This window comes from Kryptolebias marmoratus, linkage group LG3 (genome assembly GCF_001649575.2).
Source record: "Kryptolebias marmoratus isolate JLee-2015 linkage group LG3, ASM164957v2, whole genome shotgun sequence".
Lineage (NCBI taxonomy): Eukaryota > Metazoa > Chordata > Actinopteri > Cyprinodontiformes > Rivulidae > Kryptolebias > Kryptolebias marmoratus.
This window is the reverse complement of record NC_051432.1, coordinates 8,569,062-8,595,330: the sequence shown is the minus strand read 5'-3', so window position 1 is coordinate 8,595,330 and position 26,269 is coordinate 8,569,062. Positions and strand designations below refer to the sequence as shown.

General features: G+C 41.4%; 1 protein-coding gene across 3 annotated transcripts in view; it reads right to left on the bottom strand.

The window, feature by feature from the left end:
* zcchc7 (zinc finger, CCHC domain containing 7) overlaps positions 1-26,269 on the bottom strand; it is a 55,094-nt gene that overhangs the window by 3,532 nt on the left and 25,293 nt on the right. For all 3 annotated transcript variants that reach the window (XM_017407162.3, XM_017407081.3, XM_037974904.1), the window contains 5 exons: positions 16,664-16,716; positions 16,104-16,241; positions 15,837-16,007; positions 11,834-11,869; positions 110-205 (listed from right to left, as the gene is read on the bottom strand). In XM_017407162.3, the coding sequence (XP_017262651.1) occupies positions 110-205; positions 11,834-11,869; positions 15,837-16,007; positions 16,104-16,241; positions 16,664-16,716 (494 nt within the window). The remainder of the gene's footprint in view (positions 1-109; positions 206-11,833; positions 11,870-15,836; positions 16,008-16,103; positions 16,242-16,663; positions 16,717-26,269) is intronic.

Below are 26,269 nucleotides of genomic sequence, written 5' to 3'. Positions count from 1 at the left end.
AGTTCCAATAACTCTATTTAATTTCTTTACAAATTACAATATTCAGTTTTTATTTCCAAGCAGTGAAACCAGCAGTCTGGACCCAGCAGAGACAGAATAAAGTACTCACAAAGCCAAAGTGTCCCTTCTTGGAGCAGTTGAAGCAGTAGGCAGGAGATCGATCTTTGTCCTCTCTTTGCTGCTTTACAGGAGGGCCACTCTTAGTCTAAAACAGAACAACAAAGAACGAAAATAAACCAACATTCTTTTTGTATTATTATTATTATTATTATTGAAAAACGATAGATGCAAAAAGAGAGGGGTTTAACTCCCCCAGTTGCCTCCCCTCTACCGTCATTCCCATGCTCCTCATTGTTGTGGACCGCTCTGTATCATACGGTGAATATGGGTGCTGATATAAACTGGTGATTACCAAGGTATAGTTAAAGGCCTGTAATGACCCTGTATGATAAGTAACTGTGTGTCTGTGTGTGTGTGTGTGTTGGACACAGGGTCCCGTCCCCTATGGGCCCGGGTTCTGAAAGCCTTCCATGCTTCAGCGCTCACAGCAAATATACACTGATAAAGAGAGAGAAAGGAGAAACAGGCAGAGTGCATTTACTGCTAATGTCTCACACACACACACACACACACACACACACACACACACACACACACACCTTAATGCCATTCTCTGAAACTCACATGCGCAAAGCTGCACACACCACCACACTATCACCCCAGGTCCCCCGCCTTCCTCTCTCAACCCTGATTCTGAGATTACAAATGATTTGTGGCCCACGTCATTTCTTAAACATAGCTTAGCTCCCCTCCCCTCCCACCTGCCCCAGCCGCCCCCCCTCTCACCTTCGTACACACCCCGGCAAACCAACATCCACCCCTCACACTTGTTTTTTTTTTTTTTTTTTTTTTTCCCCCTTCACTCCCTCTCTCCCTCTCTTTTCCGCTTGAGTAGTTTTGCGGTGGAAGGGATGAATGCTATTAGAGCGTCGCGTCATTATCGGGCCGGGCCTGCCGGGTCCATCTCCATCACAAAGGCCAGGAGATCACAGACCTCTTGCAACCGCATACACACACATATTAACACACACATGTGCACCCTAAGGAGATCAGAGTCCCCGTCCCGAGCCCCCCGACCTCCACCCTTCCTGCCCCTCTTCCCATTCATCTCTCATGTAAATTGGCTGTAGGTCTCTCCCCCCGTCTCTTCCTCCCTGACCTTGGGCTTCTGTTATCTCCACATAGTCTGATCCAGCACGAAGACTGAATGAAGCAGAGCACAGGAGAGGGGAAAAAGGAGAAATTAAATCCCCTCGTACTCTCCCATCAACCTGTGATAGTTGTGTGCAAAACCCTGGTGTAAAGGTGTGTCTGATTGTGCGTGTGAGGAATTGTCTGCCTCGTTCAATATTAATTAACTGGATGAACCTTTGTTCTGTTACATTTTCACTCCAACAGTGTTCATTATAGCCACCTAACATTGTGAAACCCTGAGAGGTTTCATCAGTTTGGAGTCTTTCTCACTCTTTTAGAAGTACGAGTACTCTAGAAATTCTTATTTTTGACGTTATTTGGGTCTCGTTCACTTAATTTACTCTTTCCGATCAGTGAGAGAGCGGTCATTTTGAAAATAATGGCATGATTTAAAAGATATTAGTTTCATGAAGAAACATTTTTATCTCATTGGATCAGACTCCAGAGCCAAACTCGAGGATTTCAAACTGCAGATTATAAACTAATGAGTGATGATATGATTCGCCAAACAACTGCAAATTACTAGGACCCCATCTACACTACTCTGGATATTTTTTAAGCAAAACCTTGCCCATACATTCTTATTAAACAAACGAACAAGCAAAAAAAGGAATGCTGACATTCCCACATTGTGCAACTAGACAACAAGAAAGTCCACATTAATAATAAATCAAAATACAGAAAGAAAACCCTGGAGCTATCGAAACTTGGCGCCAACGGAAGCGCTATGGTTGTTGCTGTTTTTTAAACTTGTGGGGATTCTCCTGAGACTTCAGGAAGAGAGGCGCAGTGGAAGAAATGCTCTGGATGCCGCGATTGTTGCGCGGAGTAGGACAGCTGTTATCCGCCGGAGATTTCAGGCTTTACAGCACCTTCAGCTGGGGGACAGACGGCATAAACGTTGCAGGGTAAGCTAACGCTGTTGTTTATATTCCTACTGTTCGCGCTTTATGCTTGCATCTGGTCACACCCACGACCAATGAGTGAACAGGAGCTAAGCTTGCGCCGCCCACGAAGCAGGGCCAGCCCGGCTGGCCCGACTCCAAAGCAGGTACCGAAAAAGCAGGGACAGATGTAAACGCACGCAAAGCGAGCCGAGTAGAGTGGAGCCTGGACCTTTAGAGCCGGTAGAAAAGGGGCATTTCGGTTCAAGTTCATACATAGTGATGGTGCAGCCAGCTTCTGATTCAAGTCAAGAAGACAAACAGACTGGTTTCAGGGTCAACTGTTACTTTACTGTTTGTTTTAAAACATTATTAGAATAGAAAAAAAGTTTTTAAAAAATGAGAAATTTCTGCAAAAACAGGTTTGCATTTCAAGCATTTTTAGGCTTCGAGACGAAAAGATGATTTAAGAAAATACATTTACATGAATTTCAGTTTTCATAAATGTGTGTGTGCAGCAAAAAGTGCAATAAACGTGTCCAGAACCAGACGATCGGTTTTGCACACAAACTCTCAGAAATATTTTATTTTTCTGTGTGAACAAAACAGCTTCAACTCCGATGTGTTGATGGGTCAACTGCTCTATTTAGGTTTTTCCTACAACCACATTTCTGTTAGATTAGGACCTATATTTTGATTAGAACAGTCTGCTCAGAGTATTTTCTTTGCGTGTATAATAGGTCTGTTATTGTTCTTCAGCAATGATTCATAGGCTTCAGCAACAGAGACCCCAGAAAACTAATCAAACTGTTTTACAGGATGGACCATAATCATAAGTAGAATGACATCCTGCACCTTAACTTCTCCCCATGTTTTATTGAACTTGTTTGACATCCTCAGGCATGAAAACAGAGTGATGTTTAAAACACTTGTTCCACTAATTATAGATATAAGAAAGATCCCATCGACGCAACATAAACTTCAGGTTTCACTCAGTCAGAGAGCTGGTTTGTCTGACAGAGGACTGAAGCCTCGAGGAGGACTCATGCTTGGGTTTAGGATGTGTGTTTGTGTGTGTACGGGGTGTTGGAGTGGGTCTTATGGGCTTCACTGTGTGGACACAGACAGCCAACCATCCGTAGCCTCTCATGCATGCACACACAGACACATCAGCTCTCTGTCCCTGTCACACACACACATGCGTTTTCCCACAGTCGTCCCAACACACACATCGTGTCTCTCTAAGCCTCGCTCTACTCTGCTCCTTGCTTTAGCTGCTGGTGGCAAAGCTGTGATAATCCTTCGGCCAACACAAAGCTCAGACTGTTACCAACTACAATCTGAAGGAACACACACACACACACACACACAGTTACCAAACAAAATCCGAGGAGCAAACAGGCATGTGTGTGTAAGAGGAGAGGGGGTGGGATCTGAATAGTAACGGGTGGTGGGAGTATGGGGGCCGGGGCCAGCAGCGCTGTTTTGCATATGTTATTGCAGCAATAGGGAGAGGTTTGCATATGTTAGTGGACCCACAGGGGAAGGACTCTGCATGCTTTATCATAGAGAACAGCTCCGCAACACAACACAAGAATACTGGGCTCATAACAAAAACAAACACACCCTTTGTGGAGTGTGCGAGTGAGAAACGTGTCAGTATATACTGTACATGTTGGGGTAAACAGGAAGGTTGGACCCAGGGTGAGGCGAAATACTGTGGCATGAAATTGCTACAAGGTGAACATCTTAATAAATGAACAACTTTCCCCTCTTGAACAGAAGTGAGAAAAGTGACTTTGTTTAAGGTGGAGGTGTACACATGCAGTAACTGGAACTACAAAGGAGGAGGAGAGGGATATCCTCCGAGTAACCTGATGTGATTCATGCTCCCTTTGTGTCTAGAATTAGGATCTAACCCCACATCCCGCGAGGTCCCACACTCAGACACGATGCAACTTTTGCATGCATTTTTATTTATTTATTTTATCTCCTCCCATCAGTCTGGGGAGAGAAGAAAAATCAGTTTGAGTCGCAATTTTCTTATTAGAGAAGGGGGTGTGGGGGGGACATCCTCCTGGAATGTGCTGATAATGCGACGGAGGGGTGAACGGAGGTGGGTTGCCACCTCTGGTGAAAAAAGCCCACTTTTGGGGCAGAAACTGGCAGTAATCTGGTCACAGCGTGGAAAGCAGAACAGAGGGTACAAGCTAATCTTTTCAAATGTAAGTTGTACTCTTTCTATTCTCAGCGCTCAATGCTGAGCTCACAGGCCTGTGTCTGTGTTCAGTGAGGGGCCGCGTTTTGTAGAAAATACGCCGTACTGCACGCTCATTTCCGCTCAAATTAGACAGAGGCAGCACATTTGAACGTGGGAGACAGAGATTTAGATGTACAACGTACAGATGGGCAGAGTCAAATACGCTTGAGTCAGGACGTTAAATCCTAATTTTACACAGAACGCGCAACAAAATCGACATTATCCAGCTAAGCACAAAGTCACAATAACCTGCAAAGCCTGCAAAACCTCTGATAACAGAGCACCTGTGTGTGTGTGTGTGAGAGAGTGTGTGCAGTAAAATGTGTGTGTACATTCCAATGGTTCTGCATGTGCACGCAACAGCTTATTTTAAGACACCAGAAAAAAAAAGGATGCCAAGGTCCTGTTTTTGATTTTTCCATGAGGATAGTAATCTGTGCATGAGGATTGATGTCAAGTTGCTTTATGCTTTTAATATGAAATATTTTTACTATCATTTATTATCATTTATGTTTATGGCGCCCAAATTCCTAAATTTATCTACCTCATTTGCTTTAGTTAATGATAAAACAGAAAAAGAAGCCAAGACCTTGGACCAAGCATATATCTTTCCTTGAAATATAATAAAACAACTGATTCTAAACCTAATAGATCAAGATTTGATGAGAGATGCAGCAAAATGAGCCAATTTTCCCACACAGTACAGTAAAGTTATGCTTTGAACTTTATTAAATTATATGACTTCATTAAAGAGTTCCTTCACATTTCCTGGTTGCTGTGCAGCTTTAAAAACACAGGGGCACTTTTCTTTCAGGTGTGTCACAGAACTGAATGTATGGCCGTCAGTGTCTCGGTTTGAGGGAGAATGAAGAGGCGAGAGCCTTTTGAGTCGACAGAAACCAGCATACAGGACAGTCCGTACCGTACAATGATGAGGCAGCGAAAACAGCTTACTGCACAGAATTAGATTGGAGGGATTTTCACAGAGCACAGTTTTGTTTCAGCACATTCTTGTGAGGCGAACGGATGAAAGAGGTCGTCCAAACAGGGAGGAGGACAGACAGGTCACGTCTGAAACTACGTTTGAAATAACAGAACCCTTGGTATGGTTTCTAACCAATTGTTTTTTTCTTTCTGCAGTACATGCGATAATATTTGATTCATCTTTTTTCTTTTCTTTTTATTATGAGACTCAGACTTCCATCGTAGCAGGACATGTGATTGTAGAGACTTATAATAAATGTCAATTTTCTTTCTGAGTGATGTTTGATTATTTTCAGCTTTCTAGCTGCCTCGTGTAAGCAATCATTTAGAATATGTGAGCCAAACCTAGCAGGAAGAAAGTACTTATCCAGGTTGGGGCACCAACAAGTAGTTCTGTATTTGACCACTGAGGGGCACTCCATTTCCACAAAGCCAACAGAAACCCTGAAATTACATCTAATATATCAGTAAGATAGGCATGCAGCCTGAATTATTCATCAGGTCTTACTAAAGGTAGGAAAAAAACAGTCTTTTTTTTAACTGCTTAATGCACTTTAATATAAAGCCAGCTGAGCATCATCAGAAGGATGTTTAGTGGTTGTACTCATCCTGTCAGTCACTGAGAAGCATCAGAAGGCAGCAGAGCAAACAGACATGCAGGAACTTCAGAGATCGACTGGATTTTCCACTGATTCAACTATCAGGCTCATTTATCTGTGATGCAACAGGTATTTTAATCCCACAAAATTAAACCCGACAATGACAGAATCCTCCATTCATTGTAAAATCTATAAATTTTGTATCTTTTCTACACTAGAAAAAAAAGTCACACTGATATCTGTAAAAGGAATAATGATAAAACTTTGGCTTTAAAAAGAAACCTTACACTAGGAAAACCTCTGAATGCACGTATAAACCATAACATAGTTTATGGTTTAACTCTGACCATCCATTGAGCTCACTCAAAGCAGAAAAATGATTAAATGATCAAAGTGTTTACGAAGTATTTAAGTTTAGACCTCTGGGTGAGTCTTGCACACATTGACTCAAAATAAAAGATTATAAAAAAAGCTCTGAGACAAATGTATCTGAAAGTTGTTTTTTTAAATAACTACTACAACTTAATGACTACTTGAAAGTCTAAAAAGATCCAATTTGAAACAATTTATTCTGTCAAACAAAACCCCTCAAAGAAAAAGACGCGAAAAGCAAATTCTTTTGCTTTAATTCGACGCTGACAACCTGAAGTAGTCCTCTGTGTTAACAGAACTTTTTTTTTTTGCCCTGTTGGGAATTTAATGGTATATTCTTTTAATGAAAATTAGAGGATTTAAGGGGCAAAGTGTCTTAACCTTGGGATGACAAAAGACGTGTGTGAAGCGAGCATGTCTTCTGAAGAAAGACGGTGAGACAAAAATGTAATGAAAGCTACAACATGCTGAATGAAAAGGTAAAGGAAGGCAGTCAGGTGGGACAGAGGAGAGTTCAACTGGATTTATTTCAAACAAGAGGGTCACAAAGTGGGGTTTTTTCACAACCGACCCATGACATTACACACACAGACACACACACACCTGTCCCTCAGGAAAAGATCGATATACATCCACTCTGATCCAAGTGTGATGAGAAAATCTGCTCAATAAACACACACCACTGTCTGCAGACGCACCGATCAATAAACACCAACGTACAGGTGTCACCGCAGCCGTCTAAAGAGCGGCCAATCAATGCTCTCACACAGATACACCTGTACCAATCAGCTGCTGTGTGCTTGGATTCACTCGCCTTGTCTCTGCCGAACGGTTTAATACACTCGCTCCTCCAGAACCCTCCCTCAGCAGCACGCCTCTCGCCCCCACCCTGTCCAGCTGCTTCCCTTTTCTGTCTGTCTGTACATTTCCTCCACGCAGGTGAGTCTGACACCACACACACACACCTTATTAACATATCACACAGATTTGGGATGAAGTCACATTCTGAAATAAAAAGAAGAGAATTCTTTCTTTAAAAACATCTAAGCTGATTCACAAGAGATCCGCCTCCACTTCCTGTAGCGGCCAGAGGGCGGCGCTCTGGTCTTAATCCAACACTTCTGGGTCGGTCCGTGCAGGAAGGAGGAGGACAAAGTCACTGTGACAGTTAATGCGCTGCATGTAGGCATTAATAAAACCTGACGCTGGATGGAAAACATCAACACGGTTCTGTTTTGTGTTCGTCAAAGACTTGTCCTAAAACCTTTGTTACTATGTTGTGTCTGGTGTGAAAACTGTGTCCTTACTGTTGCTACTTTTTCAATAAAAGCCATTTGTCAGATGCTGATCATGACAATCACCAATTTGGCAAACAGGAGAATTTATCGTTATTCTCCTTTTTTTGTATCTAGAAATGTTCTCTCAAATCAACAAAACAAACCCAAAGAAATCACCAGTAGCTGTGCAACACTACAGTTTTTGGATTCATTTTTGTGCTCATGATGTAGACTGGTTAAACAAGATGGCATCGCTCTCCCATTTTTGGCATCAGTGCATTTTGGGAAACAAGCTCACCCCTTCAGCGACAGAGGCCATCGGACGTTTCATGGCACACATTTTAAATACAATATCGACTGTGAAGCAAATTTACACGCGCAGTGAAAAAGTATTTGCCCTCTTACAGATGTCTTTTATGCTCCTATTTGTCACACTTAAAGGTAATTTTAAGATAAAACAAAGCTAACGTGAGTAAATACAAAATGTAGTTTTCAAATGATGATTTCATTTACCAAAGGAGAAAAGGTTCTTCAAACCAAACTGGCCCTATGTGGAAAAAAAACGTCATTCTCAATCAGGAAGTCCCAGAAGAACCCAGGACATAAAGCTCTGCAGGCCTCACTTGTCTCAGTTAAGGTCAGAGTTCATGATTCAACAATATGAATGAGGCGATGAGGAAAAATGTCATCTGTGGCACAGTTCCACGACCAAAACCACTGCTGAGCAAAAAGAAGATAAAGGCCCGTCTTACATTCACCAACATCTTGATGATGGAAAAATATTCTGTGAACTGACGAGACAAAAGCGAAACTTTCTGAAGGGTGAACGTCTCGTTACGTCTGGGGCAAATCTAACACTGCATTTCAGAAAAACAACATCATGCTGACAGCCAAGCATGGGGGTGGTAGTGTGATGGTCTGGTGTGTAATAAATTCGTCATCGTATCAATTACGCTACAAATGTTGAGAAAGCAAAACAACGTTCAGCAACAGGAAATGCATCTTTATAAAGAAAAGCGTAGACGAGATTGTACAGAAAACTAAAATCTGGGAGTAAAAGCTGAACATTTAGATCTTTTGCATTTTGGATTGGAGTATTTTGGAGGCTTTTTAAACCTGTATTCAGAGTTCACATTACCCAGTGAGAAAGTAAGAATGCAGAAGGAGGAAGAAGTCCGACATATGGAGTCTAAGGTGCATGAAAAAGAAAGAAGTAAAACCAGAGTGTCTGTAGGCGGGTGTGTGTGTGTGTGTGTGTGTGTGTGTGTGTGTGTGTGTGTGGAGGCTGGTGAAAAAGAGACAGAGCTGTTAAAGTCAAGCTGTTCTTTAACAGGAAAAAAAAGCATTTTCTAAATACATATTAGGAGTTGTGTAAAAACATGTTTGACCAAGACATGATGAAAATGTTGTATCTTTTTACTCCATTTGCTGCTTCATATATCTGTAAAAGTGTGTGTGTTTGTGTGTGTCCATGTGTGTCAGTGTGGTAGTTTCTCAGTAAAAGCCCCTGGGCTTTGTGGTCTATACTGAGGGGTTTGGAGGAGTTTGTTAGTTGAGGGCCAGGTGCAGGCAGACAACACATACACTCACGGAAGATAAACGGACTGAGCACACACAAACACAAACACACACGAGCGAAGGATAAATGGACCCGGTAGCAGGGAGGTCTGACAGAATGCCTTTTCACACCTGGCTGAGCCCAGCGGAAGGTGACAGAGTCTCATCTCCCAAAGCGGACGCGCACACACACATACACACATGCGCGCTCGCATTTGGGAGTTCAGGGTCATAAGCAGCATCATGAATAAAATGAGGCTGTCTTAAACAGAAGGAGCCCTGTGTGTGTGTGTGTGTGTGTATGTGTGTGAGCAGGTCCGTGTGTGCGCGGGCCCCTAACCCCCATGCCAGTTTGGATCTGTAACGACCTTCTGTTCCCTGTGCTTAAATGGCTTAAATACTTCAATTAGACCTGGGTCACAATCCTCCACCCGTTAAAGCACAACGCCACACACAAAGACACACACACACACACACACAAGAAAAGAAGCTGTTTCACCATCGTGCAACCAGAGACTTTCGTCTGTATTGTCTCCTCTCGTCTGTGGTTCTGAGTGAAACTGAACTGAATCAGCGTCTTCCACTGAAACACGAGCAACAATTAAACTCCACCGCCGTCCTCTCTGCCAGCAGCTCCCCTGGAACTTCTGTCCCGCTCCCTCCTCCTCCTCCTTCCTCCCCTCCCTCCCTCCCTCTCTCCCACCGTGCTACCCTGCGCTAACGATGCTGCCTTTTCATTAGACAGCCCCTGCTAATTAATCTCCATAGAGGAGAGTGACAGACCTCCGCAAACACACATACGCAAAGTGCACGCCAAGATATATGCAAACACACACTCCTCTTCCTTCTTCCTCGCCGCCTCGTCCCGCGTGGTGTTGGCAGCCCATTTCATGCTTTATCACGTCTTTTAATTGACAAACAAGCTGCTCTTTTCTCTTAGGCTGAGGTCTATATCACCCCTCGCTCAGATGCACACACACACACACATACACAACAAGCCAGGAAAACTAGCTATCTATTCAATCTTTTGATAAACACACACACACACTCAAATAGGCAAATGCCTCCCTGCTGACATGTGGCCCATGTGAGTGTCACAGTTTTCAACTTTCTGACACACTGTTTGCAAACACAAACACACACACAGAGCCACTAAAATCACATGTGCACTTAGGTTGAACATAAAGGCGAAAAATGACTCCCATCACTTTTTGACACTTTTTTAATCTTTTGGTTTTAATATCCGAACTGCTCAGTGAGGTCAAACCTAGTTACAGCTGATTTACTGAGTTGTTTTTATTTTATTTTTTAAAAGTTATACACGCTTAAGTTTCAAATGATCAAGATGATGATGTGAGGACCAATAGAACACCGTTTATTCAAACAACTTGTTAGAAAATGAATATATCTGAACGCTCCGTCGTTCTGTCAGACATGTTGTGGTTGGTTAGATCTGATAGATTTTGTGTCTGATTAGATGTATTCTGCATGGAAAAAAAAAGAATAAAAATAAAAGGACTGTCACTGGCTTTAAAGTAAGCTGGGTTCAGAAAGCTGGAGGCTTAGTCTGTCCATCCACCATCACCATCTTGTTGTGTTATCTCTCTGCTTTAATTGGGACGACTGTGGTAAAACAGTAATCTACTGGAAACACCTGCAGCACATATAGTACAGTCCAAAGTCTATTTATTATCATTTTAAATTTAGGTTTTAATGATTCAGACTTTCTTCTAATCTATTAAAGCGATCTTGATCAATAGCTCTTCAGGCTTTCAAAAAAATTTTCCACTTTGGCTGCTTTTCACTGCTTTTTGTTTAGTTCTTGTATCAGAGCACAAAATAAGATTGTTTCTAAAAATGTGAACAATGAACAAGAGGACAAAAGAAGGTGAGTAAGGCCTACAAACTAACTGCAGCAGAAAAGCAATATCTGAAAGTCACATTTTTTTTAAAAAACTGAAAAAAAAAGTCCAGCAAAGACCTGACACAGGACCTGAGAGCTGCATCGTCCTTCTGCTGCAGGGGTCTCCAATCATGGTCCTTGAGAGCCACTATCCTGCATGTTTTCCTTGTTTCCCTGCTCCAACACACCTGATTCAGTGGTTAAATCACCTCTTCATGTTCTGCAGAAGCCTGTTAATCACCCATTGATTCAAATCAGGTGTGATGGAGCAGAGAAACAAGTAAAACATGGAGGATAGTGGCCCTCAAGGACCAGGGTTGCCCACTCCTGCAGCAGAGGGAAGATGCAGAATATGCATTTGTGTTGTGACCTTTTCTTAACACTATGCTGTGTGGTTGTCCTATAAGTTTACTACACACCCACAGTAAATTATTGGTAATTTTCCTAGTTTTGCCTTACTTAACTCAAATGCTGCGACCTGTTTTTGTCTGTGTTTCATCTCAGGGAGAGGTAGAGAAGAACCAATTATGATATTTGTGTGACTTTATTTCTTTTAAAATAAAGGAAAATTAATATTTCTTTAGATTATTAATATAATATAAACAAAGCCACATCAGAATTCGGTCTTAAAAAAAAAACCTATAAAACCCTCAGAGATTAAAAGATGAATAGGTGAAGCAGTGTTCAGGTGAATGTGAGAGCAGTGGGGCTTGACAGAGTTCACTTAATGAAAAGATACTCACTGTAATGTGGTACTGTCTCCAGATCTCTGGACAAGCCTGGAAGGAGAGAAAGATACATTTTAAAGTGAAAAAATAAGCACAATCAATTTACTTATAGAGCACAGTTTACAACAAACGCAATCTCAAGCACCGTAATTCTCACAAACACCAGTTTAGAGAGGCACACAGAAGTTGCATTAATGCGTACACGACTCTGGAAAAAAAAAGTAAGAAACATGTCAGTAACGTCCATGAAAACTGACTTTGTTAGAAATGTAAAAACACAACAAGTGAAATTTGCTGAAGACACTGAGAAGAGAAGGTCATGTAGAACAGAGGTGCCCAATCCCCGGGCCGCGGACCGGTACCGGTCCGTGAGTCATTTGGTACCGGGCCGCAGAGAAAGAATAATTAACTTACAGTATTTCCATTTTTTTATTTTCGGAGTCTGAACGACATTTATTTTGAAAAACTGACCGGATTCTCTCCACTACATCCGTCTATGACTCACTCTTGATGCGTGTCAGAACGTTTATCTAGGTCACCTGATCCGTTACCGCTAAAAACAAACCAACAAGCAGCAAAACCAGCAAAAAAATAAACATCTGTCTGGTTATTGAGAAACAGGCTCAGGGCTCCCATTGATTCAGCGTTATGGTGAGTTGAATTCTTTGTGCACTTTATATTTATGGTGTATCTTATTTTAAAGTTTAAACATCACCATATTGACTAGAGAACATCAGGGGGAGGAGAGGCTGTTATTCACGTTGATAACAAAGCTGCGAGGACACGTTGGATTTACGTTTATTATGTTTTAAAAAAAACACCCGTTTTCATGCTGGTCGTATCATTTTATTCTGTTGTATTTATCCGCCACATCTTTAAAGGCCAGTCCGTGAAAATACTGTCTGATAATGAACCGGTCCGTGGAGCTAAAAGGTTGGGGACTGATGGTGTAGAAGATGAAGAACACACTTTGGTGACAAACGTCTGCTCGAGTTCTTCCGTTTCTTCCTGCATTTCTCCCTGAAGCCCAGATTTGTAGTTTTCCAATAATGTGTTGCTCAAACACTCAGAAAGTGAGGCAGTCAGTTGTTTTGTGCCGCTGTGGCTAAAGCATTATCTCTGGGGCTTCTCCACGCTGTTCCTTAAGCGTTCCGACATCCTTTGCCAGCCAGCGCCACTTCCCACGGGGAAATTGAAAATGACGCAGTCGCCGCAGGCAATAAGATTTATCTACTTACATACCTACTGAGTGAGAAGCCGAGGGAGACACGGTTCAGATTCAAGGCCGTTGTGTGAAAAAGCCTGTGCTTAATTTGCTCTTGCATCGGTAAAGTTCCTCAGCAAATTCTATACAAATTCACTTCACGACAAAAAGAGCCTAATTTGGCCTGAAATTTGCGCAGAGTGCTAGTTTTTCTTGCTAAATTTGATCTGTTTGCATTTGAATAAAAAAGAAGAACTAATATGAATTTTGATCGCTACATCTTTCCCTTCCTCTCATCTATCTTTTTCCCTCCAACACCCCCCACCCCCACACTCCCTCCCATTTGCTCTATCCCTCCAGACCGCCAGGGTAGTGTGCTGTTGTCGAGGGCGACAGGCGAGGCGAGCGACACACTCGCGCTCCATCAACCGTCTGTCTTTAATGAGAGACACAGAAGGGCCCAGGGGACTGAGTCTTGACTCCTTTTCTCTCACAAACACACACGCACACACACACACACACACTAATACATTCAGTGTAATTTGTGAGTGTAAGAAACCAAAAAAAAGTTATGCATTACAAGTGAGAGGTAATTACAGCTCTGCACAACTTTGGACCACTGCTGTTTAAAACGGTATGGAGAAGAGGTGAGAGAAAGGAAGGGAACAGATGGATGGGAACGAGAAGATGAGAAAGGATGGATACGTTTGTAAGAAAGAAAGAGGGAAGGAGGAAGAATAAAAGAGAAATTGGGCTGTGTGTCCTGGTGTAGCCTCTCCCTCTGGTGTTCACCTGGTTACTCATCCATCACACAGAGCACAGAACATGACTGACTGACGAAAAGGGAGGGAGAGGAGAGACAAAAAAAAAAGAATGGGGGTGAGGTGGCCGTCGACAGCTCTCAACATACAGTTTTCTCTTTCTAGTCATTTGTGTAAATGGGCCAGCATTAATGGTCATTAGAGTCAGACCTCAGTTGTAACGCACAGACCCAAACAGCATGGCAAAACCACAACAGAGCTGTAATTACTGAAGTGTATCAATTAATGTAAGGAGCAGTGTGTGCTGACCCCTGATCGCTCATTATTACTGAGAGGGAAAGTGATAGATGGGTTTATTATTTTCTTGCTCATTCAATGCCAATTCACTCAAAGTCAAAGCTGCAGTGGTTTAATTATCTCCCAACAAAATGGGACCTCTTCATGAAGCCACTGCACCAACAACTCTCACCAATACACATTTAATGTGAAGAGATGCAAAATCAACATCTCCCAATATGGGGTGTTTACTAACTACGTAGCTTGTAACAGACTTTGACACTCATTTTTACTCATGTTTAGGAAAATTGCCAATAATATAAAAACAGTAAAAATTAAAGATTACAACAAATGTTGTGACATAAAATTTGAGATATGAGGCTATTTTTGTCATTTTTAAACTAGTGATGATAATGTTACAGGGATGATTGTTGTCATAATAAAATGATTTTACGCCAGATACTTTGTTTTTTTTTTTGCAGGTGCAGCTTTTGAAAAATCTCCATCCATAGGGCCAGAGAGTCCTATCCCTTTGTCCTCCTCTTGCATCATAAAAAAAAATTAAAATAAAAAGAATTGGGACACCCCTGTTTCCACATGTGCAAAAGATGAAGGGTTAGCGTTAACAGGTAGGGGGGAGGAGTGACATGAGTTTAGCCTTGATGTGTCAGCGTATTTCACTTGTGGAAAAAAACAGCAAACTGACATGGGAGTAAGAGTCCACGAGCCAACAGATGAAGCAAAGGCTTTAAAAACAAAAAAATAACTTCCTCTGTTGACTTATTGACAATTACATGAGTGGAATGTTTTTATATAGTTTAGGTGACAAAAAAGAAGCACCAAATCACCAGTGTTTCTGGTTTCCTGTTTTTTCCATTTGTAGCTGCTGTGTGTTCAGGACACTCAGGTATAAGTTTTGGTCCAAACACAAATGTCCACAGAGGACAACATTTACGACACAAAGGCCCATGTGGACCCATATGGACATGTAAATCATAAAACACTCTTTGTGTCACACTGAAGTTTTTTTTTCTGCAATACTTCATCAATGAAGTGATTCAAAACATATTTTGGAATTACAGGTATGTCACAAAACTCTTGTGTTTATGCCTGTCACATACGTGTTCTTTGTGTTAAAAAGACTGCATCATCAGACATGTACACAAAAACAGCTCTGCAAAGCTCAGCATGGTTTGTCTTACACTGATTTGTAATGTTAGGCCCTTACCATCATACATCCTGATCAGTGTGGACAGATCTAAATGCACTCAGGATGCAGTAAGATCTAATGGCTCAAACAATAATTGGCAATGCATGGATCTGTGTAAGCAAAAATGTAGCCATAGCCACAAAGAAAGACTGCCTAATCCCTAATATGGGCTTTCTGATGACATTTTTCACTTCATAATAATAGATATAATATAACTCCAGGTGTATTTGTCTTTCAAGCCATACAGTTATATTTTAGGCAGAAGAGCATTTTTGTAAAGTCTTTTCTAAACGTTTGTGGCAAAGCAAGCCGCACGCTTTAAAGAGACTGTATTTTGACTTGGATGGCTCGTACAATCAAGATGAGCTCCAACTCAACCGCAGCCAACACTTCTGACATGAAACTGATGAACAAACAAAGCTGCGTCCCTGAAGAGCTAACACTTCACGGGGGGGAAATTCCTGCAGCTAGTTTGCTAAATCTGGCTGGAAAGTTTTTGATTTTCCTTTTTCAAAACAAAACGATGAACAAATAGATAAATAAAAGACAAGAATGTTCGATACTTACATCCAAGAAGTGTCCCTTCATGCTGCAGCGATGGCACTGTTTGTACCAATAGGCCTTCTCGTGGCAGGTGCTAAAAAGGTGTCCAGGATGGCCACAGTTGTTACAGTGTTTTTTGGGACAATCGCTGACCAGGTGGCCTGTCGTACCACAGAGGAAACAGGGCACCAACCTCTGCACACATATAGGAAAAAAAACACTGTTAGTATGTTTACGTCCTTACAGTGTGGGACAAGCCAGAGGCACAATTGTGCAATTAGAAGAACTGACTTTGGGGTCGGGACAGTTCTTGGAGAGATGTCCGGTCCTGTTGCAGTTTTTACAGTGCACGTTCTTCCCAGTATAGTATCTGTTGGACGCCCGCTGCACTGTTATCCTGGAACCTCTGTCTTTGTTATAGATCTGAGCCTGAAACACACACAGTTAGTGCTTTACTGAGATCATGACTTTTATCAGTAACAACCTGCAGAGCCTTGACTCATTGAAGAGGTGTTTTTATTAAGGATTAATTGTTTAAGTGTTAATGTTTTCAAACTTGCACTGACAATGCACTTTTCGCACAGGAGGTGTGCTATGATATCACCAAAAAATACTATGACGTTGGTAAAGAGTTACTTGCCTGTGCTTCTGTATCTTAGACGCATAATGAGGAGCAACAAATCAGCCTTGAACAAGTTTGAACAGGGAATCAATAATCATAAAGTAACAACTTTCAAAGTTAAATCACCTTTTACAGCTCCCCGCCACAAGCAGAAATGAATTTGGAATGGCCTCAAATAACAAAACAACTGTAAATTATTTACTGTAAAACATTTGAAACTGATTCCTACCTCCATGTCTTTTTCTGAAACCAACCAACTTCCTCCTCCTTCATCTTCAGCATCTGGCAGAAGAAAAAGCAGGCAATTTAAAATGTTGCAAAAACTAAAGCTTATTGCTGAAATTTTGCTTTTGTTTTTAAATGATAACGAAGTGTGTACTGAGGTGATTTAATTGGTACCTTTCTTAAAGATCTATTGCAATCAAACAACTCTGCTTTAAATATTACCATAAATTAAAAGCCTAGCATTCCTTGAAGGAATGCATATCACCCACAGCCTTTCATGCCAGAGTTTTAGACTCAGATCACCTCATGTTGAGTTGTAGCCGTTTTGGTCAAACCTTGAGATGCGTTTGCACCCAGAGTATGTATTATGGATGACTCTCAGGTACTGCCACATAAACATTAGCTCATTATCTGTACAATGTGCTAAGTTACAGCCATTTTTGTGTTTCCTAAGGTCAGTTGGCTGTGGCGGCCTTCTTCATTTGGACTGACTTCAAAAGTTAATCAGCTGTAGATACATCCAGTCATGACTTTTTGAAAGTTTCATTTAAATCTGACCAGTGGTTTATGAAATATTTTGCTAATGCTACAGACAAAAGACATACAAACACAGGCAAAAACATCACTGTGCTTCTGCCTTTGATAATAAACTTAAGCAATTTACTGTGGAAGTAAATGTAAATAAATCACTTACAGCAGATTTTCAAAAGATTAAAAGATGTTAGATGAGCTCTCAATAACAGAGCAAAGTTAGTGCCTTCTTTATTCATATAATCCTGTTTGATTATAGAAACTCGAGCTGTTCTTTCAGAATTGTGACACTGAATAATAAAAATCTCCTTATAGCAGCCAAAATCTGTGGATAATACATTTATAACATCATCACACACTTAGTGAAGCAGTAGTCAGTAGAAGCCAGAATTGACAGATTCGCCAACACATCCGACACTATTAAGAACTCTTGAGTTTCTGCTTCCTGTAAGAGAAGGACGCACACATGCACACGCCGACGCTGTCACAGTTGCAGCCCAGCACACATCTGTATGAGAGTGGCACTAACAGCACCCAGAGGGAGTCGGCTGTATTCTCCTCAGGCCCACAGAACTGTAACTGACATCCAGAAATCCTAACGTACGCACAAACACACACAGACACGTGTAGTCAGCATAAATTATGTGCTGATAGCAATGACCCACACAGGCTCACATGCTCCCACAAACACAGACACACCCACACATCGCACCCCCACCCCCTCCCCGCGATTAGCTGGTTGACAGTCTTTAGCCTTTGGATAAACATACAAGCCTTGAGCCATAATCAAATATTACACTCTCCTTTCCAGCGCTCGCTCTTATTTCTTTTTCAGATTCTCCCTCGCTCTCTCTCAAACCGCCTTATCGCTATTCAGCTCAGCCCTCCTTCCTTTGCCTTTTGCTTTCGCGCCTTGTTTTCTAACCCCCCACCCCCCTTCCCCGGGTGAGCGGCTGCAGAGGGAGGTTATCACCTCTCTCCCCTGTCAAACAAATTAAAATGGCTGCTGTTTGGATGGGGCTTCTTTCTGCCACGACCTTCACCTCTAAAAACACACAGACACACACGGTTACAAACACTAGCAACCCAGCGTTGCTACCGTGCAGGTAGCTGTGTCACTCGCGCATTGAGGCAACACTTTTGGTTGATATATTCAAGCGAAGAAGCTTAAAATATTCTTTAGATGTTGGTCTTAAATCTTAATCCAGCGGTGAAGTCAAAACTGTACATGTCCATTTTGTTAACAAGATCCTAAGTCACTTCAGACATGACCTTAATCAGGAAGTTTTAAGAAGTTTTAAGAATCTATCTTAAGATAGAAATAAAATGAAAGCTGTTACATTTATTTCTCTAACCTGAGGTTTTTCATTTTACAAGAGTCATTATTACGTTAGCTAGGGATTGGCATGATGTCCAATCCTTAACCTCCAGGACCAGAAAACTACTCGTCATCTGGCTTTAATCCTTTAACCTGTCCAGCCCAAGGAATCTTCTGAGACAACATAATTCTTTAAGTCAAAGTGATTTTAGGCAATGTTTGACTTCTTGAAAAACTTAAAATGGGCACCAGTTTGAAATGACAAACCCAAACAAACAAAAACACCATTTTACAGAAATATGAACAGAAATAAAGAAAGGTCCGACAAAAACCCAGCAATAATACAATACAACCAGATTTAGTACATGACAAAATGCCAATCTGTACAAACCAGCAGACTGCATCAAATCTCTTCAATGCAGTCCCACGTCCACAGCAAACACGAAGCGACAAGTGACAGTGGAGAGGAACAACTTCCTGTTAACGGGTAGAGACCCGTAGCAGAACCAGAACTAGGCTCACAGGAACAAAAAGGACAGGGACACTGTTCTCATCAGGTTTTATCTGACTCCGAACGCCTGACCCATGGAAGAATCAAACAAAGCACTGCCTCACAAGTTTCCGCTCACATCATTCACTCAGGCAAGAACTTCAGCAACTTTCCACCACCCTCAAATTCTCTTGGCAGCTGCGAGGAACCCAAAAGTGATAGAACATAAACCCTTTGAAACATTTGCTCTACATTAGGAGCTCCTGTTCTTAACTCACAACAGGAGGAGCTGTGATCAGTACAGAACATTACCAATGACTCAGGACTTCAAGTCAAACAGTTTTACAAATGTAGACTCACAAACTTCAGGAAAGTTCCCACTTTTAGCCTAAAAGAAGTTATTAGTTTTATTTGACAGTTTTGTTGGAGTGTGTAACATCTGTTTCTAAATATGTACTGTGCAAACATTTCTCTTGGTTCTCATCTGTATATTTTCAGCTTGATGTTGCTTATAATTATAATTGCAGCTATCTCATACCAAATCTAACACAAATCTAATAAAAAGTGGTCCTGAAACATATCTAAATGTGTCATAACCTCTCCGAACCTGCATGCTAGATTTATTTTTAATTTGTAGGTGTTTTTAAATGTGGGTAAAGTAGCTGAACATAAGATGTAATATTACAACTTTAAAATGGATCTATTGTGTGCACGTCATCATTCCTCAAATTTAGAAGTTCTTTAGAAGCATAGAAGTTTTTCTTCTGTAAACAGCGGAATGTACCAAACCATACTTTGACAGTTTAGACATTCAGATTTTAAAAAGTGAAATCTTTAGGTTCTTGTTGGTATTTTCAGTAGAAAAATGTCACCAAACTTATGCTTTTACCCTTCCTGTAAAATGTAAGCTGAAGTGTACTTGTTTAAAAGCACCTGCAGACCAGTAGGTACATACGTCTTTTAACTCATTGTCACATTAGAATAAGATATTTTACTGTAGTTAGTTGTATATTTTAGTATAAAGAGATGAAGGAGCCTTCTAATGCGAACAGACGAGGAGGCCTCCGTGGGACGTGTGTGTGTGTGTCTTTGCACGCTTAGCTGGTGTTACACAACAACCAGTGCGCGGCCAAAGGGCAGCCTGAAAAAGAGCAGGGGTGAAAGGTGTGTATGTGTGTGCAGAAGTGCATTGTTTGTGTGTGTACGCGCACGCATGTGTGTGTGTGAAAGTAAGTAGGCGTTAGTGACTCAACGAAAGTCATTCCCAAAGCGTCTCCCAGGGGGACTCCCCAAATAAAGAGCAGGAAGCTTTCCCTTAATCTAAGGGCCACCCCCCATCTCACCAACCCAACACACACACGGATAAAGGGTGAAGCTCTTTGTCACGGACGAGAAATCAAACACATGGGTGGGAGGGGGTGAAGGACAGGGTGGCTGGGGGTCTGTTGTCTGTACACAGGGTGAAAATATGCTAATCGAGCTGGAGGCCCTGTTCAAAACCAAAACCGCCGCAGCCTCGTTCCATCGCGGCCCGGCAGATCCGAAGGAGTCTGGAGCTGAAAGGCCAGATGGCAGCAGCTTCCTCGAGCAGCTGAACAGACTCACAAGAGGCCTGAGCTGTGCTGATTGCAATTTCAACAGATCCAACAGCGAAGCACTCCCAACATCCATCTTAGAGGTCAAAGCCCACAGATCTTAAATAGAAAAAAAAACAGGCTTCATCTCTCATTTATGGAGCGAACCTCTGAAGGGAAAACACCAACGTCAGTGACCCAAGTCTCATTGAAGTCAAACTGCTCGTGAACATCCCATTTACAGGACGCACCGTGGGTGCCACTGACTTTAATTCTGCAGGACGACTCGTTCATTATCTCATCACTTCATCGTCAAGGGTACTGCAACACAATGGCATGGAAGAGAGGGAGACGGAGAACCAGAGGGAGGGACGGATCAGAGGAGAGAAGGCGACAGATGCTACCTGTCTGTCTCGAAGGTACCCTGATTACTTGAAGATGAGGAGGAGGAGGGGGAGGAGGAGGCTGCATGTCTGTTCATCAGCGCCGGCAGAACAAAGCAAAACAGAGGAATTGAGTGTGTGCGCATGTGTTGTGTGTGTCTGTGTGTGAATGCATTGAATCTGTCCCTTCTACCAGTGAGAGCAGAACGGAAGTGTACGTGTGGCTAATGAACCATGAACACCCAGCTCTCTTGGGGTGACACACACACACACAAAAGGGATGGAGGTTCACACAGGATGGTTTGAGTCTGATAAACCAAGGACAAGGCAGAAAATGTCAGTCTCCTCACACTCACCTGGTATGCTAACTATTAATCAGTTTTGTGTGTGTGTGTTTGTCACGATGTCAATTTAAACAAAATCAGAGGCTTGAACTGACCTGTCAATCCCCATTTCTCTGACCCGACACTTAAACAGGCATCCCAAGCCAGCACCGCCCACTGTACAAGATCTTGACCAGACCCATTAATACACCAGTCAGCACACACACACACACACACACACGCACGCACAAACTTGGAGTGAAAGAGGGGCCTTTTCATCCCAAATGGAGGCTATGTTTGATACTGCAGCAACAGGGCTGGATTAGCAACACTATACATGACAATGGTGAGGGTGGGTGGGAGTGTGTGAGCTCTGCTTGTGTCTGAGTGTGCAAAAACCAAAGTGTTTCCTTTGTGACATCACCTTTGCCTTATGGCCTTGCCCCCTGTGAGATTAAACACACCGAAAGTGTGTAAAACACAGCGGAGAAGGAGAACAAGCGGGATGAACAAGAACAATGAGCAGATGAGAGAGGGAGCAGGAGGAAACATGCAGGCTGAGTATCAATGAACATACAGGTGGAAAAAACTAATTTGAGCAAATATGTTTGGAAAATAGCAACTAAACAGGACAGGGAAATGAAAATAGTATATATAATATAGATAAAGTATATGGTTGTGTATGCTATTAATGTTCTCATTCTTTGCTCATATTCTTAAATCTTTACTAGACAAAAAGTTTCCACTGAAAGGTGGCTTAACTACTGCCTTAATGCTCACATTTAAAGTCGGGCTGAGTTAAAAATATAAACAATTTCCAGTCAGGTACCACTAAAAATAAAACAGCAGGACAAAGGCGACGTAACAGAATTCAACGGAGCAGACACAAAACTGCAGCATGGATGTTATTAAGAAATATTGAGACCAAAAGATCACAGAGCCGAGAGCAAAAACTCACAATATTCAAGTCAAATATGTGTTTTCTTCAAGTGGTGTTGATGCAGAAACTTATAATCAAAGAATAAAGACAGAGCATAACCTAAGAGTTGGCAGCTGTCATTCTTATTTTTTTAATAAAAGGTTGTACCAACAGGATTTACTGTAGTATTATTGTCTTAAATAAGGAAAAATAGCTGTGTTGCTTCACAATGCAAATAAAACCACACATGAAACCAGCTTCAGTTCATTTCAACTCGTATTTCAGTCTGTTTGTCTCAAATGTTTGATGTGGAAAACATTTAGTAACATGAATTTAAATCAGTTCTGTGGGTTGTTTATCTGTATTGCTAGGTAACCGTCAAATAAATTTGATCCAAGTATAACTACACAGTCCTGATGAGGCAGATGATCTGAGCTCTTATGTCTTCAATGTTCATTTAAAATCTTGTATAAAGACAATAATTAAAATATGAGCAGATATTATCTGACTGAAAAGGATGTTTCGTAGCATTCAAGGTGACGTTCATCCAACATCTATATATTTAGAAAAAGACGATCACAAAAAGAGCCAAGAAAAAAATATATATTGTCATTGTGACTCCTGATGTTAAGAGTCACATTATGTTGAAAAGACAAAACAAAATCAGAAACATAACGCAATCTCTCCAAATTAAAATTATTGATAAATACTATATCATATAAAACTTGTATGCTGAAAGTTCAGACTATTATTCAGTATTTTAAGAGGCACAGAACCTAAAGAGGAAGAGCTTGTTCCATTTCTCTAAACAAAACCTGGCGGGGCGTCAGAAATTGATTTGTTTCCACAACAAAAATATCTCACTTTGGTTACAGCAACAAATTCATTTTCTATCAACGACAATGGTTACAGAACCATCGAAGGTTTGTAATCAGAAATCTTACAACCCTTTTTGCTTGATCACTGTGGTGAGTAGCTAAAGTAAAGCCAAATGCCATCACCCATGATGCTTTGTGTAAGGCTGGTTTTTTTGCCCGCTTTGCGTCTGCCCAACACATTTCAGCACAGTCCATCTTTGATTATAAGATATCCAAGCCCACCCCACACCTCCCCCCGTGACATGTCGAGCGCTCACCCCCTGCTCGCCTGTGCCACCTCCTCCCTTCGTTTTCGCCCCCCTTCCACGCCACGTTGGCAGCCAGGGCAGGGCAGGTGGCCAAACCTGTCAGTCAAACCACCGTCGCCACGCGGCAACACCACAGACACCAATTACCACACAGCAGGGGTGCGGCCTGGCAACCGCATGGCAACCACATGGTCCAATCAGGGTACACAACAACAGGGACCAAAGAATGCCAAGAAAAGTGAAGAAGGCGATGTGTGTGTGTGCGTGCGCGCGCAGCAGAACCGCGTTCGGGTTCTCCAAGGCCAAGCCAAATCATATCTGCAGGTTTGACTGAAGACAGGTAGTCACTGTGTCTTTTTAATATCCGTCTGCTGTTTATTTACCCCAGATTATTAATTTAAAACACAAACACTATCTCCATCACTCTGATGGGAATCTGAGTGCTTCTTATTAACCCATTCAGACTCGATGAAATGATGCAGGCTCCTACTTTCCACACAACGAGAGCATCCCATCAGCATTTAAGACGTATGAACATTTTCATTAAAAAAACTGAGGAACATACAAACAAAGTGTGTGTGTGTGTGGGGGGGCCTCAATAAAAGGTTGCAAAATTAAAACCTTTCTAAGAAGTTTTAAGACAGCTTTTTTTAAATTTAGTCTTGCGTCTGACTGGGTTAAAAACAAGCTTTGTACAACCAACCCTGCATATGGTGAGTGATATATCCTCAAAATTTGAATCTATCACTGCAATGGCAGAAATGTGCAGCAGCTAGATCATGTTCTTTTCTAGAAATCTTTGATAAAAGTAAAACACAACTGCATAGCAAGAATAATTTTATAATTACTAGAGTAATTTAAAGTCAACTCTGTACAATATCTTTATTAAATTATCTTTTAATATCCTGAAGGTTTTGACTGTGCTGCGTTCGGCAGTGGACCTCTGTCTGAGCTACAGTTTCACTTTCAAACTATCACGTGGAAAAAAACAGTTCACAACAGTGTTGAACGAGCCAGATTATACAAGCTTTCAGAGGCCGATGAAGTACTTCAAGCTAGCTGGCAATTAAAGGATGATTTGTACGCCCTGCAAGGTTTCCTTGGCTTACAGCAGCAGAACAGGAGGGCTGCACAGACAGAGGGGCTGTGAGGAGCCAGCAGAAAGAAAAAAAAAACTTTATTAAATTATTGAAGCTGCTAAATGACTCTATGAAGTTGGGCAGGTTGTCTTTTTGCCACATTTTTCAGTGAACCAGACTTTCGGCCTATGTTTGATGACGACGTGCTGGTGTTGTGTTGAGTTTTGTTCCCCAGTCAAAATCTGATTCCCTACCAGGTTTTGTTCTGTTTTCTTCTTATTCTATGTTGTTTTAAACAACAGCATTCTAAGTAAAATGCTAAAAGAAAATAAATTCAATCCTTTTTGGCTTTTTTTTGTTCATTCCAGTAGGAGAAACATCCTGATGACGGGAAATCCCCTGGGCGTAAAAAGATCTGACGGGGGACAGATCTCGATACAACACCTATGTGTTTGTTAATCTGCTGGCTTTACTTTATCCATTGACTTCTGCCCGTTTTGAACATTTAATTGTGTACAGAATGTTAATATTTACCTCCACCAAAGAGGTTATGTTACTGGTAGTGTCCATCAGTCTCTTTGCCAGCAAGATCACTTACAAAACAATTGACAGATTTTGATGAAATTTTCAGTAAATCTTGGGGTTGTCACAAAAAACAAGTGATTAAATTTTGGTGATGACCCGGATCAAACAATTATTTAATGACCCCATGGAGGCCTGAGCTCTCTGAGTGCTTCTAGTTAAATAAATTAACTTTAAATTAGACAAATTCATTTATTATACATAAAATTACAAATACATACAAATAATATACGATGTAAGAAGTGTAGGCTAAGTTAAAAGAACATTTGTCAGTCTTATATTCCCCATTATTTAATTATAAACAGTTGTATTTGTTTCTCTCCTCTTTCTGATAGGCAAAACCACATGACTAAATTCCTGTGAAAGAAGGATTTCTCACCAGTTTGCTGCAGTTCTCACCAATATTATCCTTACAACAGGCTGAATATCCAGGCTTTTTATTTTTAAACACATAATTTTGTACTTTAATTTGCAAGTTTTTGTTTACATTTTATTTTGTGGTACACTGTAAATGCCGAAGTTGACTGTTCAGTTGTTAGTGACAGCCCTAATTAGTAATTTCTACAAAACACTTGGTCTTACTATTATTTAAAGTGCACCTATCAATTTCTGCAGCTTTGCTTTGATGAGTCTTATAACCAAACCACTTAATGAAATATCTTCCTGAGGCTGACAAGCTTCTCTTACCCTCACTGGGTTCCTTTCTTATCAACATGTTAGCCCAGGACCCAGAAACAGCAACATACAACATTTAGATGCTTAATTTGGAACAACCTTGTTATGTTTGTACCTGTCTCTGAGCCAGGTTGAGGTGGTGTTACACCACTAGAGCTGGGTGAAACATTTAGCATATGCACAGGCTAACACTCGAAATGGCTTGAAATGTTGTAGAAACTCCACTTTTCACTCAGTAAGGTGTGTGTGTGTGTGTGTGTTAGAGCACCAATGATGTGGACCCATTCTCAACATCATGTTTTTGTGTGTTCAAGGTAACAAACAGATTGCGTTGTCATTTCATTGACATCACAATATGACACTTTATCCACAAAAAGTTACAATAACATTACTGTGGACAGTATGGTGTGGCACATCTGAAGTTCTGCTGTATCCTAAGTACAACTCATCTGAAATGTATGATACTTACCTTTCAGAATTCGTATACAATAAGTAATGTTTTTATTGTCCAACTCAACTGAACTTAGCAGGACAGAAGTGCAGTGGGAAGGGTAAATTGCCTTTTAAGAGTCCTCGCTCTATAAGATGAGTCACACACCAGACATTGATG